Consider the following 13,999-nt stretch of genomic DNA (forward strand, 5'->3'; position numbering starts at 1 on the left):
TAACATTTTGAACAAAAAGTTGCATTGCAAAAATTGAGGACATTTTGAACAAAATTAAGAATTTCTTTTGGCAAAATACTAAGATAATTTTTGAACAAAAAATTGAGAACATTTTTGTACAGAAACTTACAAAAATCGAGGATATTCCCGGTTAAAAAATTGAGAACTCTTTTGAACAAAAATTGCAAAAATTGAGAGCATTCTGAACAAAACATTGAGAACATTTCTAAAGAAAAAAATGAGAAAACTTTTGAAAAAAATATTGAGAACATTTTTAAACAAAATACTTAGGTAACGTGGAGATAATTTTAGAACAAAACATTGGAGACATTTTTTAAGAAAAATTGAGAATATTTTTAAACAGAATTTTGGAAACATTTTCAATCATTACACTAAAATTTGTAAGCAAACAATTAAAAACATTTCTGGAAAATAAAAATTGAAAACATTTTTGAAAAGAAGTTGAGAATATGTTTAATTTGTTTAAATAAGAAATGAGTGAGAACATTTTGAATGAGAAATTGAAGGAATTTTTGAGCAAAAAATTCAGTGAATTTTGAACAAAAAATTGAACGAATTTTCGAACAAAAAATTGAAAACATTCTTCAGCAAAAACTGAGAATATTTTTTTAAAAATTAACAACAAACTAAAAACGTTTTTGGTCAGAAAATTGAAAACATTTCAAAACAAAACATTGAAACCTTTCTCGAACAAAAAAATTGAAAACTTGAAAAACATTTTTGAAAAATGGAATGGAAATCACTTTTGAAAAATGAATTTGAATGCATTTCTGAAAAATAAAATTTGAAAACTTTTTTTAAAAATGAAATTAGGTAAGTATTTTGATTTTTGAGCGGAAAAAATTGAAACATTCATTTTTACTTGTACCTTGTTAAAAAAAGAGTATTAGAAAATGGTCTTATTTAACGAGTTTTTTGTGTAGGTAGATACCTACTTATTACCTACATTGATTTTTTAAATGAATTTCTTTATCATTATTTTCAATTTTTAGTAAATTTGCAGTTGGTATGAAAAGTAGGTTGGTATTGAGATTTTGATTTTGTCAGAGAGAGGGGATATTGATACCAAAATTTCACATTTTTGCTGCATGTGGATCATTTTTACAAGATTTTTACTGAAGTTTTTTTGCGAATTAAATAAAAATTGACTTTTATCTTACACTGAGAGATCTGTTATCTTTGATTTAACAAACTGTAGCGCCAAAGAATCTTTATGAAAACACAATATTTCAATCAGAAAATTAGTACCTTTGTCAAATCTAAAAATTGACACCATACTCCTTTATCTATATGTACATAATGTAGTATGAATATTCGATTCTTTGCTTTCCTCCCCCTCCATTACAAATATCTACATTCACTACGTAAATGTCACATTATCAGTTATCACATCATTTTCACGTAAAAAGTAAGCAAAAGCAACTCTTGAAGCATTTTCTTTTTTGTCTCTTACAAAACGATGTTTCATCCACTCCGAATGTAAATACATATACGATACGTATTTTTTTGGTACATATGACAAAGAATTTTTATCGAGCTGATTTCAACATACTGTAAGTTCATATTACGCGGTGTGTTTCGTTATTTATGATAATAATGGAAACTTTATGCTAATGTTTTCATTGCGAAAAAAAGCTCTGGTGACGGTTTATTATTATAAGGCGAGGGAAAATATTACCAATGAAATTGACGATATACGAGTTCAATTCTTACATCGTCGTAACGTAAAAGAACAGTTTTGGCGTAATTTTATTCTCCTACATATTGTAGTACAGCTCCCTTAAGTTATAGTTAGTGTTGTTGATGGGTTTATGAAAAATTCCAACATACGTAGACTAGGTACCTATACAGTATACATCGTAAAACTTGGGGAAGTTTAGAGGAATAGTATGCAGGCTGTGTATAGCCATACTCGTTGTACGTAGAGATAAAAACGTATATATAAATTATCTTCAATATTCGGAGATTTGAAAAAAGAAAACAATGTTGTAAAAATATACCTAACCTACGTGTAATCTCCTATATAAGAACATATGTTGAGATTTTACGCCGGCAAATATCATTCTGACGCACGTTTCGTCGGATACCATGTCAAATCCTTGGTAAACATTTTGCATTTTTCATTTCTCGTGTAACTACATGGTCAACACGATTTATTCTACGTTTTCAAATTTACTATACCTAAGGATTAATCGGTTTTCAGGACGTCGGATTTTTTTCGGAAAATCTACTCGTAGGTGTAGTGTAGATAGGTGTATTCTGCTACGAAAACTCTATAATATTGTCTTTACAGAGAATAAATTTCATTCACTATAGAATTCATCGGTTTATCGAGTTTTTTTTTTTTGCTGGTTACACGAAAATTGTGGGATGAGATGCTTATTTTATCAAAGTAAAATGCGTAGGTATTGATAATTATTTTCCCAGCGTGAATTTTCTTTTTACTCGTCGCGAACAAAGTTTCTTCGTGGGATTTTAATTCTCCAAATTCTCAACGATGAAAAATTGCATTTTTTAAATTGCGAATTTCCACCACTCGTGCCACTTCTAATATCATGTATCTACTTCATTTCCATATCTCTAGTCGAATGTCTATCTCCTACTTTTGGCACTTTTAAAAAATCTGCCAGTTAACGATCATATACGAGAAGTAACACCAAAGCATGGATGAATTTTGTGTCCGCTTTTATACGAAATTATAAATTCAAGTTTCACAAAGCACAGTGTAAAGTAACTTTGTCTGAACTCCATGTTCTCAGCGAGAGCGTGTATGATGCATAAAACTAAATATCAGTACTTTCTATCCTACTCTGCCCATGTAATAATGAGTACGGTACACGTCATAAGCTCCGCTGGCTAAATTTTGAATTCCTTTTGAAAGAGTTTTCTTGCTCGTATTCACTTCTCATATGCTCGAATAATGCGAAAATTCAATGCGAACAGATATAGTACTTATTCGTATTCTCTACAGCTATATGTATAGGGTTTCGCGATTTAAGAATTTTTGCATGTAAGTTACCAGCAGTTTAATGGCATAAGGAAGTGAATTTTCCGAGACTTTCTTCGCGAAGAATGTTCGCGCGGGTATTAAACAATATTAAACATATTTTCCCTTTTTCTTCGCTCGCGTTTCATTTTCATTACAACAAGAAGGCGATATTATTATCGTGTAATAATGAATAATTCAGCCTTAGGTGTGTCTTGAAAAACTGCTGAGGTGTTTGGAATAGTCTAAATTTTTAACTTTTGGTGATGGAATTACTGGATTTGATTGGGTTATGGATCTTCATCTTCGCTTGTATTATCGTCTGTCTGTGAGTTGAAACACCAATATTATTACTCGTATTTTTTAAAGGAATTACAAAATCACTGCAGTCAACCGAAACAAGCATTTTTTGAATTTTTTCACGCCAATCATTATTTACAAATACCTACTATATTTGCATTTTTCAAAATTCCTAGATTCAGTCTTTCTTCAGAAATTTTTTTTGGGGGGAGGATGTTTCTCAATCATTTTATCTCTTAATTTATTTTTAAATTGAAAGATCACCATTTTGTATTCAGAAATATTTACTTTTTTTTCTAACGTCAATCAGAAAATTCTCAACTGACACTGCCCGCCCCTCCCCTCCTAAAAAACTCTAGTTTTGTTTCTTACTACACTCAGGAAGAATCAACACCTTTTTTCTCCCAACCAATCCTAGTTTCGTTACACCCGAGAAAAATCTAGGCCACCTTAGCTGGAAGATTACGAGGCAATGATTTTAATTTTTTGAAAGCATTAACATGAACTACATGCGGAAATCTAGACTTTCAGCTTCTTTATTCAAAAATAAATAGCCAGGGAAGCTATTCTGAAAAATTTAATCAAAACAATTTTTAAACATTTGAAATCAGTGGCCTCATATCAGTAGAAATCGTCAAGTCACTCTTCAATTTTTTTTTCAAAATTGAGAAATTGGTGGGTCAATGAAAAGTCTTATTCAAAACAAATTTTCAAAAACTGTCAAAATGTCTGAAGTGTAGCAGGAACTCAATAGGATTTTTCAAAACATTCAAAAGCCCAACTGCCCAAAAGCCTTGACATGGCTGTAATTTGCCAAAAATCATCAGTAATGTATTGTACAAAAAGTACCACTATTTTACCAAATATTACTAGTACTACGTCATGAAAATTAACGGTTATTTACAAAAAAATTACTACGTTGTACTTAGTTTTTGGTCAATCAGCGACAACTTTTGGTAAACTTGAATTGCTACTTTTACTGCATAGTATTTTTTGAAAAATTACTGGTAATTTTTTTGGTAAATTACCAGTTATTTTTTTGGTAAACTACTAATAATTTTTGGTAAATTACTGGTAATTTTTTGGAAAATTACTGGTAATTTTTTGGAAAATTACTGGTAATTTTTTGGTAAATTACGGGTAATTTTTTGGTAAATTACTGGTAATTTTTTTGGTAAACTACTAATAATTTTTGGTAAACTGCTAGTAATTTTTTGATAAATCATTGGCATTTTTTTTTTGTTAAATTGACGGACCTGATGGAAAAGGGGCCTCAGCGCCCGAAGGCCCTTTTTCCGCACTTTGCTGATTTGAGCTCCTCGAAGTCTTGACTACCTTGGGTGGGTGTAGTTTTCAGTTCATGATCTTGCTCCTGGAGCAAGCTACATGACATTTTATTCATACCTCTCTACCTGTTTCCCAACAAAAGTGAAACGTTAAACGCGTTTTTCTCAGAACTAATAGGGTTTTCCAAAGAGATCCTTCTTCCATCAGGCCTGTCAATTACTAGTAACTTTTTGGTAAATTACTGATAATTTTTTGGTAAATTATTGATAAATCATTGGTAATTTTTTCGGTAAATTACTGGTAATTTTTTCGGTAAATTACTTTTACTGGTAATTTTTTGGTAAATTACTGGTAATTTTTTGGTAAATTACTGGTAATTTTTTGGTAAATTACTGGTAATTTTTTGGTAAATTACAAATTATTGGCAATGTTTAGATAAATTACAGATTACTGGCAATTTTTAGATAAATTACAGATTACTGGTAATTTTTTGGTAAATCACTGGCAATTTTTGGTAAATTACTGGTAATTTTTGGTAAATTACTGGTGATTTTTGATGAGTTACATACAGGTAATATTTTGCAAATTGCATTCAGGAAATTTTTGATAAATGACCAGTAATTTACGAAAAATTGCTGTGCTAGTATAGTAATTAGTAATTTACAAAAAGAAAAAAAGACACCAGTTATTTTGTTGGTATTTATAGCAGGTCTACTGGCTCGAATTTATCTAATAATTTTTATGTTCTCAAGTTGAAATTTAGACCAAAACTGAACTTCAAAACAGCCTCAAATTTAACTTTCTTACTTCAGCATTGAGCAATTGACTTCATCTCTAGGTAGGTAGGTAGGTACCCGAAATGGTTGAACATCCGAGTTGTGAACAAACAAATTGGCAAAAAGCTTTTTCTTCGGCTTGTACTCCAATTTTCTTTATATTATGCTTTTTTGAATAATGAGAGCTTAAAATGGTATCCTGGTGGGTAGGAATTGAAATAAAAATATAATTTTTTCATGCACCCGCACGTCGTTGTCTCCGTAGATAGGCAAACATATTGACATGGGCTCAATAAGTGCTGCATTGTCACGATATGAAAAGCTTTATTTCCTAGTCTATGCAGCGAGGCTACGATACCACTGATACGAAGCTTTAAACGAGCTAGCCTGTTAAACAAAACACGCCAAGTGTAAAGAGACTATACATATTTTTAAAAGCTAACAAGACGTCGCGAAAATACGCAGAAATATTTCGTTCGAAACACATTGCAAGAAGATGGGTGTTCCATCGTAGATATTTTTCTACTGTTCGACGAGAACCTCCACCACTTATGAGAGTTGTAGTTCTATTTGTTTTCGTATCTCACAGATGTACGAGTATTACGTAGCTAGCTACTACTCCTATATGAAACTCGACGACAATATATAATACAAAACGGCGCGCACAAATCACGAAATCACGAAACCATTAAAGGCGCATTAAAATCACATAATCGCACACTCGAACACATTTCGTCACTGCTTTTGCACTTTGGGAATTTTTTTTTCTTTTTTGAAGAACTCAATGTTACATTAAATTTTTTCAGGAACCGTTTGCATTCCTTTAGAATCTTCGGAATTAACGTCTAGAAACGACTCTCATAAGTTTCACGGAAGGAAAATGAATCAGCAGACCTACCGGAGATGGTACTCTCAAGATCAACAAAACGATTCTAAATCTTGACGAGCAACCGATAGGGTTAATTATACCCAAACTTGGATATAATTAAATATTATCATTCCATTTACCATATTTTAATGCTTTTTCGGCTACCTACTTATTGCGCAAACGCGTTATGATTTTATTTCATTCTTTAAGCCTATAAAATGCCTTTTGTTTTCTCGACATCTGCATAATAGGCTATTTATTTACTAGGTGTACTACGTTCATAAGAAATTTTTTCTCGAAAAAATGCAATTCGTATGAGAAAAAAAATGGTAACTATGGTTTTTCAATAATAATATTTATACTTAGTGTTTGCGATAATCTTTACCTACTACGTACTCGAGGTGAATCATTTTTACTTGAAAGTACCATCTCGAAACATTTTAACACAAAATGGTAAGTCGTCACCACTTTTTTTTAAAACTTTTCTTTTTTCATCTCTTAGCTAACGGCCTCATAAATTATTTATTATTTACAATTATTTTCCCAACAACCTTCGCCGCCAAATTCTGCTCCAACTCGAACGAAATTTCATTCCGAACACCATTCTGACAGATTATAGATGGTTCGAGTTAAAAATTCCAACATTTTCGCAGTTTTCATTTTTTGTCTAATTTGAAAAATTGTTCGGTAATTTTACTCGATTTCAATGGTCGATGTGATTTTACTTCGTTTCCATTCTATTAAATATGTGACTAACGTCGGTTTAATTTGCATCGGTTGGCTTACCATTATAAATATTTACTTAGATAGGTTCTATTTATGTAAGTATCGAGGAGTTTGATGTTTTTCCCTAAAAAATTCCATTCTGGAGATGTTTAATTAATAGTAGGTAGGTATAGGAAACGTTTATTAAAGTCACGTTGATTCGGTAGTTACTCCTACACTTTGAAGTTTGAACAAGTTTTTCTTCGGTGTTTTAATATAGATTTTAAATTAAATTACAACAAATTTTACTCATAGCCAACCCACTGGTTGGTTTGTACTTTTCTTAATCACTCAAAAAAAAATTCATTAGGAACTGAATCTTGGAACTCAAACACAAATTTAAAAAATTGTTTTCATCATGTTTTTGTAATTTTCCACCTTTTTTGAAATACTCGTATTTACTTAGACTTAATTACCTACTAATCTACTTAACGCTTTCTGTGACGTTGATTTGATTGATTTAACATCATGACTAATTATTATAAATACCTAAATGTAAAAACCTTGGATATCCATATCTAGATACAATTAGAATACGTAGGTACACTGGAAAAATAATTGGATCTGATTCGGTCTGAACAGATCTCATCCGATCGAAACTCTGATCTGATTAGATGTAATTGGATCTCGGAGAACGTTCAGATCTGATCAGGTTTGGTCTTATCCAATCAAGTCTCCTCTATGGGATCTGATTAGCTCTGAATAGGTAACTCTAATTCGATAAAAACTTTGATCTGGTCAAATCTGGGTAAAATCTGCAGGTCCGGTCAAGTTGTGATCAGATCTGATCTGTCTAATCAGTCAGAGATCTAAACATATCTAAATTTTAATCCGATCAAAACTTTGATCTAATAAATCACGTTCAGATCTCGTTAGGTGAAATTGGATCCATGGAATTTCCGGATCTGATCACGTTTGACTGGTCTATCAATCAATCAGATCTGATCAGATCCATTCAGATTTGGTCTAATCCAATCAAGTCTATATATCATATTTAATCAGGTATGAACAGATCTGCCCCGAACAAATTTTTATCCAAGCAGATTTGAGTAATAGTAGGATCTGGTGCAGTCAAATTGGATCCATGAACTATTCGGATCTGATCTGATCTAATCAATCAGGTCTGAACAGATCTAAATTCTAATCCGATTAAAACCTTGATCTAACGAGATCAGGATGAGATCTGGTCCGGTCAAATTGGATTCATGGAATGTCTGAATCTGAATCTGATCAGAATCTGATCAGCCCGGTTTTATCAGATCTATTCAGATCTGGTCTGATTGAATCAGGTTTCCCTATTGGATCTAAATCAGGTCTGAACAGTTCTAATCTGATCAAAAGTTTTATCTGACCAGATCTGGCAGGTCAAATTGGATCCATGTAATGTCTGGATCTGATCACGCATGATCATATCATTATGTTCTGTTGGATGCTGAAATTTAAAAAAATTGATACCTATCTAAATTGTTTGGAATTCATCTTTATTCAGAGTGTTCTATTGCAGCTGTCGAGTATTTTTCCTGGTAATACTGCAACTCAAGCTACACAAGTATAAACTAATTAGCCGATCCTAGAAATTGAAGGGGCCAAGTTATTGGGTGTTGTGTTGATTCCACAAAGTTGAATAACTCTTTAAATACCTACTGCAGAACTTCTACAAAACACAAAAAACTTTCTTTTGAACAAGCGCACCATAGAAGTAAAGTAACTACACTACCACATCTCCCTCTACTCCCTCCAGTGATCATGGTAGCCTATGATTAGACCAAATATACAAGCCTGTCCTACTACCACTATAAACAAACAGGTTAGGTTAGGTTAGGTAGCAGAATATACTTAATCTTATCCAAATTAATAGATCTTTGAATGCTCTATTCAAGAAGGTTCATGTTTACCTAATTACTTTGCCCATGATTAAAATTGTGGTCGGTCAACATAGCAGTGAGATATTGTTTTGCCTTCACATCCTTGTTATATGCAAACTGTAATACCCATTTCAAAGGTGTTAATAAAATTGCATAACCAGTTCGCCGTAAATAAGCTTCTAACTACATAAAAACAATTAAAGTGTGGTACTCTGATTTTGCTCTTTTTTTGCAATGATTTCTCTTGTAATGAATGATCAATATTTGAAACCTTTAAAACTAATTTTCACAATAAAGGTTCAACTTGTGATTAATTCAAAAGTTGAAATCTAGTATTTTAAAATTTAAAAAAAAATATAGTGAAGCAATAAACTTATTTCTGAAAGGAAACTCAACACGCCCCCCTTCATAAGTGTACAAGAGCCTGCCAACTTTGATTGAATTTCAAAATAAAAATTGACAAGAAAAGTAGCATATCGATTGTTATAAATTCAAGTGCGCTGAGTTCAAAAATTGAATCATTTTTTTCGATTCCATCATTTTGATTCTCCTCCCATCTTCTTTTGCAGTGTTCTAAACGTGGTCAAAACACGAAAAAAAATTTATATTGATATTCAGAAGTAGGTACTGATTTTCAAATTCAAATACATATCTGCTATTTTTTTCAATTTTATTTCCATTTTGAAAAAAATGTAAAAATGGCGTAAGTAGTGATTTAAAAAAAAAAAAAAAATTAGATGTTCATAAATCAGAAGCTCATGTCCATTATCAAATTTGCTCGTACAAAATAAATTACATTATTTTAATTGGTGCTTACTAACATCATGGAAGATGATACATATACGATTTAAAAAAAGCTACTTCGAATAACATTTCCTCCATTTAAATAGTCATGTCGGAATTCATATTTGTAAAACCCATTCTTTTCAGTTTCTTTTTAAACCACTATTTCTCAAAATTCAAAGTAAATTCCGACTCTGTCCATCACATATTCTGTTTTTCGTCGTATCCGGTTGATGCAAAATCTAAAGTTGACATACCATTTTGCGAATCCTTCTTTAAATAGCAATCTTCATCGCAAAGAACTTCGTGCGAAAAAAATAAGGAACAGTATGAGATACAAAACGTATGAAAAGGGAACAATTTATCTAAAAATGTGTAAACAAACAAACAAACGAAAATAAAAAACAAAAAACTAAATAAAGAAGATGAAAAAAAAAAGGAAAACTTGGATCGTATTTCATTCTGAGACATTTAATACGTGCATTCTTACGCAAACGTATAATTCCTGATAAATATCTTGGATATCTTGGTGAAATTTATTACTACAATTATTCTTATTTGGGAGCTTTTAATTGTATTCGCGAATGAGGAAAAATTATTTCACCATTTTCACAAACCGTAAACATGGTTATTTAATAAGAAAAAATCTCGTAGTACGTAGAGAAAGGTCATCGTACGAGTTTCCCTCTAGAGTAAACACATATGCATTTATAATAATTTACTCTGTACAAATAACTATTTTTCTACAAAAAAAAAGTTTTTAATTTTTGAAAGTTTTTGGTTCGAAAAAAAATTCCTTCTGGTGCTTTGAACATTTTAACGTATTAAGTATTGGGAATTTTTATCCTGTGTGCATATTTTTTAATTTACGAAAAGCTTATAATCGGAAAGCACGGTTGAAAAAAAAAAGATTTTTTAATTCGATAAAAAAGTTAGAAGATTAAACGTTCGTAATTTCATTAATAATACATTTTATGGAAGCCATAGCGGTTTTAATAACTTGTAATAATCTTCATCAAAGTTGCAACAAGTGAGTGCGAAAAATATCGAAGCTTTACGTAGCTAGGTACCATCGTTACCTATTTAGTAAAATAAAAAAAGCTTCTCGTTACAAATTTTCAAATAGGTAATACCTACCAATTTTATTATGTATTTTACGAAAAACAATTTTTTTTTCTTTCGTTTTTTGTTATTTCGAACAGAAAAATTTTCTAAAATAAACTAGCAAACCTACATTATAACATCGGACGTTTCTTGAGTTAATAAAAAAACATTCAGTTTTGAAAAGTTTACCTGAATTTTGTAGATATACTACATGCTAAACTTGATTTCACTTCAGCAAAGATACAAGCCAACTTTTTATCCCGTATTTATCTTCAAGTTTACGCTGTTTTTAACGTTCACTGAACATGTATACAGAGCAATAAATAATCAACGAAAAGAATAAGTCGGAGTGTTATCATTTAACGACTATCTTGAAACAATACAAACTAAAATAACGGAATAAAAATTATTCTAATAAAAGTAAAAAAATAAAGATGAGATTAAAAAACGCAAAAAAATGAATATTTGCCAGAGAGTAAAAAAATGCATAAAATATAGCGTTTCTGGGATACGTACCCGTGATACGATAAAAGTTGAGGAAAATTCCGTTGAAAGCTGTTACGTTATGCTACCTATAATAAATTCGTATCTCGAAAAAGTACATGTATACTTATTGTTTGCTGAATAGTTTTCAATTTCTTTGACCTCTTCGTGAATAAAAATAGGTGTCTTTTATAGGTTATTCTTCTAAAATGCTTGTAAAAATGTGTTGTTGTGTTGGCGGATTTATATCGTTTGTTAATGCCAGATACGTTTCTAATCGTTAATCGTAATAATAATTTCATTTTTTTAATACCTAATACTTCGTTTATTAACAAATCTATTCGTCAGTTTATTTAATGTTAAATTTTATTTTTCATTTTACAGGCAAATACAAGTTAGAAGATATGTACTCGATGTCAAAAATACGAAAATAAAGAAACGTTACGAGGAGAATAACCTGATGTTACTAAAAAAAAAAAAATGATCATAAGAAGCTCAATGATGTTAGGTATACTTCCATTATAATTAACATATACCTACTCTAGATGTTTATTTTCATTTTGATGTTCCTATAAGCTTTTCATCTTTGCTATACGTATTTTATGTTTCGTTGAGATTGCTCTCTTTTTATTAATAAAATTATCAACGCACGAAACCAATTAAGTATTACCCTCGGAGACGTTGGAAAATCGAAACTTTCCAGGAGGGCGAACGTTAGATGCGATAAGATGGTAGGATTTTCGTTTTAATTTTAAATACCTGTGTAATCGAATTTACACCAATATGCTGATTTACCTTCGGTGGTTATCAAACCTCTTACCTGGAATTGAAAAATATTTCATTGTGGAAAGTGTGAACTGATTTTTTTTCCTCGATTTAAATTTAGCGAATTTCTTTGTACCTACGTAACTCTGTTTATTATGTTTATTTTGATGTTTCGGGTAGAATTCTGCCGGGAAAAGTAGGTTTATATACGTTGCTACCCAGTATTTTGATCTGTTTTTTATTTGTGATGCTTTATGAGGAATTGGACTTGGTTGTAAAAAAAAAAAAATGACTTCTTCTAACCTTCCCGAATCATTCTTTCAAAACTGTGAGATTTTTAAAAATGAAATCATAATCAATATTAACTAATTAAACCGTACTGGTTTTCAATTATCATCTTCCGTGTTTTGTGACTCCGCTATTATCTATTTTACTCTTTTGTATAGAAAAATAATCAAAACCTTGTCTTGATAATTCAACTATAGGTAGATATTGATAAAAAAAATACCAACTTTTTAATGAAGCGTCATTTTTGTGAAAAATGTTCGGCGCGAGATATTTATCTTGTTGAAAGAATGAATCTCTTATTCCTTTTCCTTATATGTATTTTAAATTGATTTTATAAAATGTTCCTACGTTTATTGCAAAAAATATATAAGTTATATGAGTATGATAAAGATGCACTGTATAAAATTCTACATATTTTTATGTTATTTCCTATAGTGAAAAAGCATTTATGTACGTTTTTTTAAAAAAAAAAGAAAAAAAGAAAAGAAAATATGTATTTCTGTACATAGATCTGATGATGAAATTTACCATCTTTAACATATCTCATAATTAGACTGTTTTAGTGTGACTTCGTTTGAGTATGATTAATTGAATGATCATCGATGGATTGGTTGAGTTATTGAAAATTTAGTTAGAGGAAATTGCTCTCAATTGTTTTTCCAGAGTCGTTTCTTAGTTCCTTTTATTGCGATGTAAGGTGTAATTTAGCATTCTATTGAGAATCATTCCATGTTAAATAAAACTGGTGGATACCTATCATACGTATTCAAGTAGGAGTAATTTTGGTTGCACCAGTTTATGCAGACTGAAAAATCAAAACTTTATGAGCACTTTGGATCACAATTTTTTTTTTTTTAATAATGGATCTTCGAGTGATATTATTAAAAATAATGCTTCAATTTAAAAAAAAAATTAATGCAATTCAATCAAGTGTCATTGAAGTAATTCTTATCTACCAATTATATCTACCAATCTATCTAATATCATTGAAAACAATTCGAAGCAGTGCTTAAATTCAGATTCAGAAATGAAATGACTGAAATGAGTCAAAAGTTGATTTTTAGCTTAGGAAAATTTAATTGAAGTGAATTTCCAACGATGTTAATAACGAAAATGGCAAGAACCGAACCAGTTTCTGAACGTATATCATTTAGTTAAAGCCTCCGATGTGATCATTAAAACAGTCTATCGCGGTGATTTAATTTTTTTCTCTTTTTGTTTATTACTTATATTTATGTAAATAATGTGTATGTGTATGTATTTTTCTTTTGTTACCTTTGATTTTTTTCTGTCATTTCTTTCTGTAATAAGATTCGGTGTAAAAATATATATGTTTTGAGACTGTTTGATATTCCATTCGCGTGTTAGTTGTTCTTACTTGTAGGTACCGTTCATGTTCAATGGGCTGATAGTTTTTGTAGAAAAATGAAAACTTTTTTCTAATTTGTTGGTAAAAACTAAAAAAGGTGAGATTTTTTTAAAAATTCAGACTTTTTGGAATCAATTTTTAAAGAATTAGAGAGATATTTTCATATATTTTTTTTAAAACAATTTTTGTCAAAAAAGCGAGATATTTTTTCAATTTCTTGGTAAAAAAGCTAAACTTTTGATCTTTGGGTAATTTTTGAAAAAAATCAAGACTCGAAATTTTTTATGAAAATTTTTAGAATGACTAAAGGCGAATTTTTTGCCATTTTTAGCAGAAAGC

General features: G+C 30.5%; 1 protein-coding gene across 3 annotated transcripts in view; it reads left to right on the top strand.

Moving 5' to 3' along the window:
• The window catches only part of LOC135831276 (tachykinin-like peptides receptor 99D), a 254,418-nt gene extending 240,771 nt beyond the window's left edge, over nucleotides 1-13,647 (top strand). For 2 of the 3 annotated variants that reach the window (XM_065343646.1, XM_065343647.1), the window contains exons 7-8: nucleotides 6,177-6,691; nucleotides 11,623-13,647. In XM_065343646.1, the coding sequence (XP_065199718.1) occupies nucleotides 6,177-6,313 (137 nt within the window). In that variant the 3' untranslated portion in view covers nucleotides 6,314-6,691; nucleotides 11,623-13,647. The remainder of the gene's footprint in view (nucleotides 1-6,176; nucleotides 6,692-11,622) is intronic. The other variant, XM_065343648.1, reaches the window with a different exon arrangement.
• The last annotated feature ends 352 nt before the right edge of the window (nucleotides 13,648-13,999 follow it).

The sequence above is a fragment of the Planococcus citri genome, chromosome 1 (genome assembly GCF_950023065.1).
Source record: "Planococcus citri chromosome 1, ihPlaCitr1.1, whole genome shotgun sequence".
Taxonomy (NCBI): domain Eukaryota; kingdom Metazoa; phylum Arthropoda; class Insecta; order Hemiptera; family Pseudococcidae; genus Planococcus; species Planococcus citri.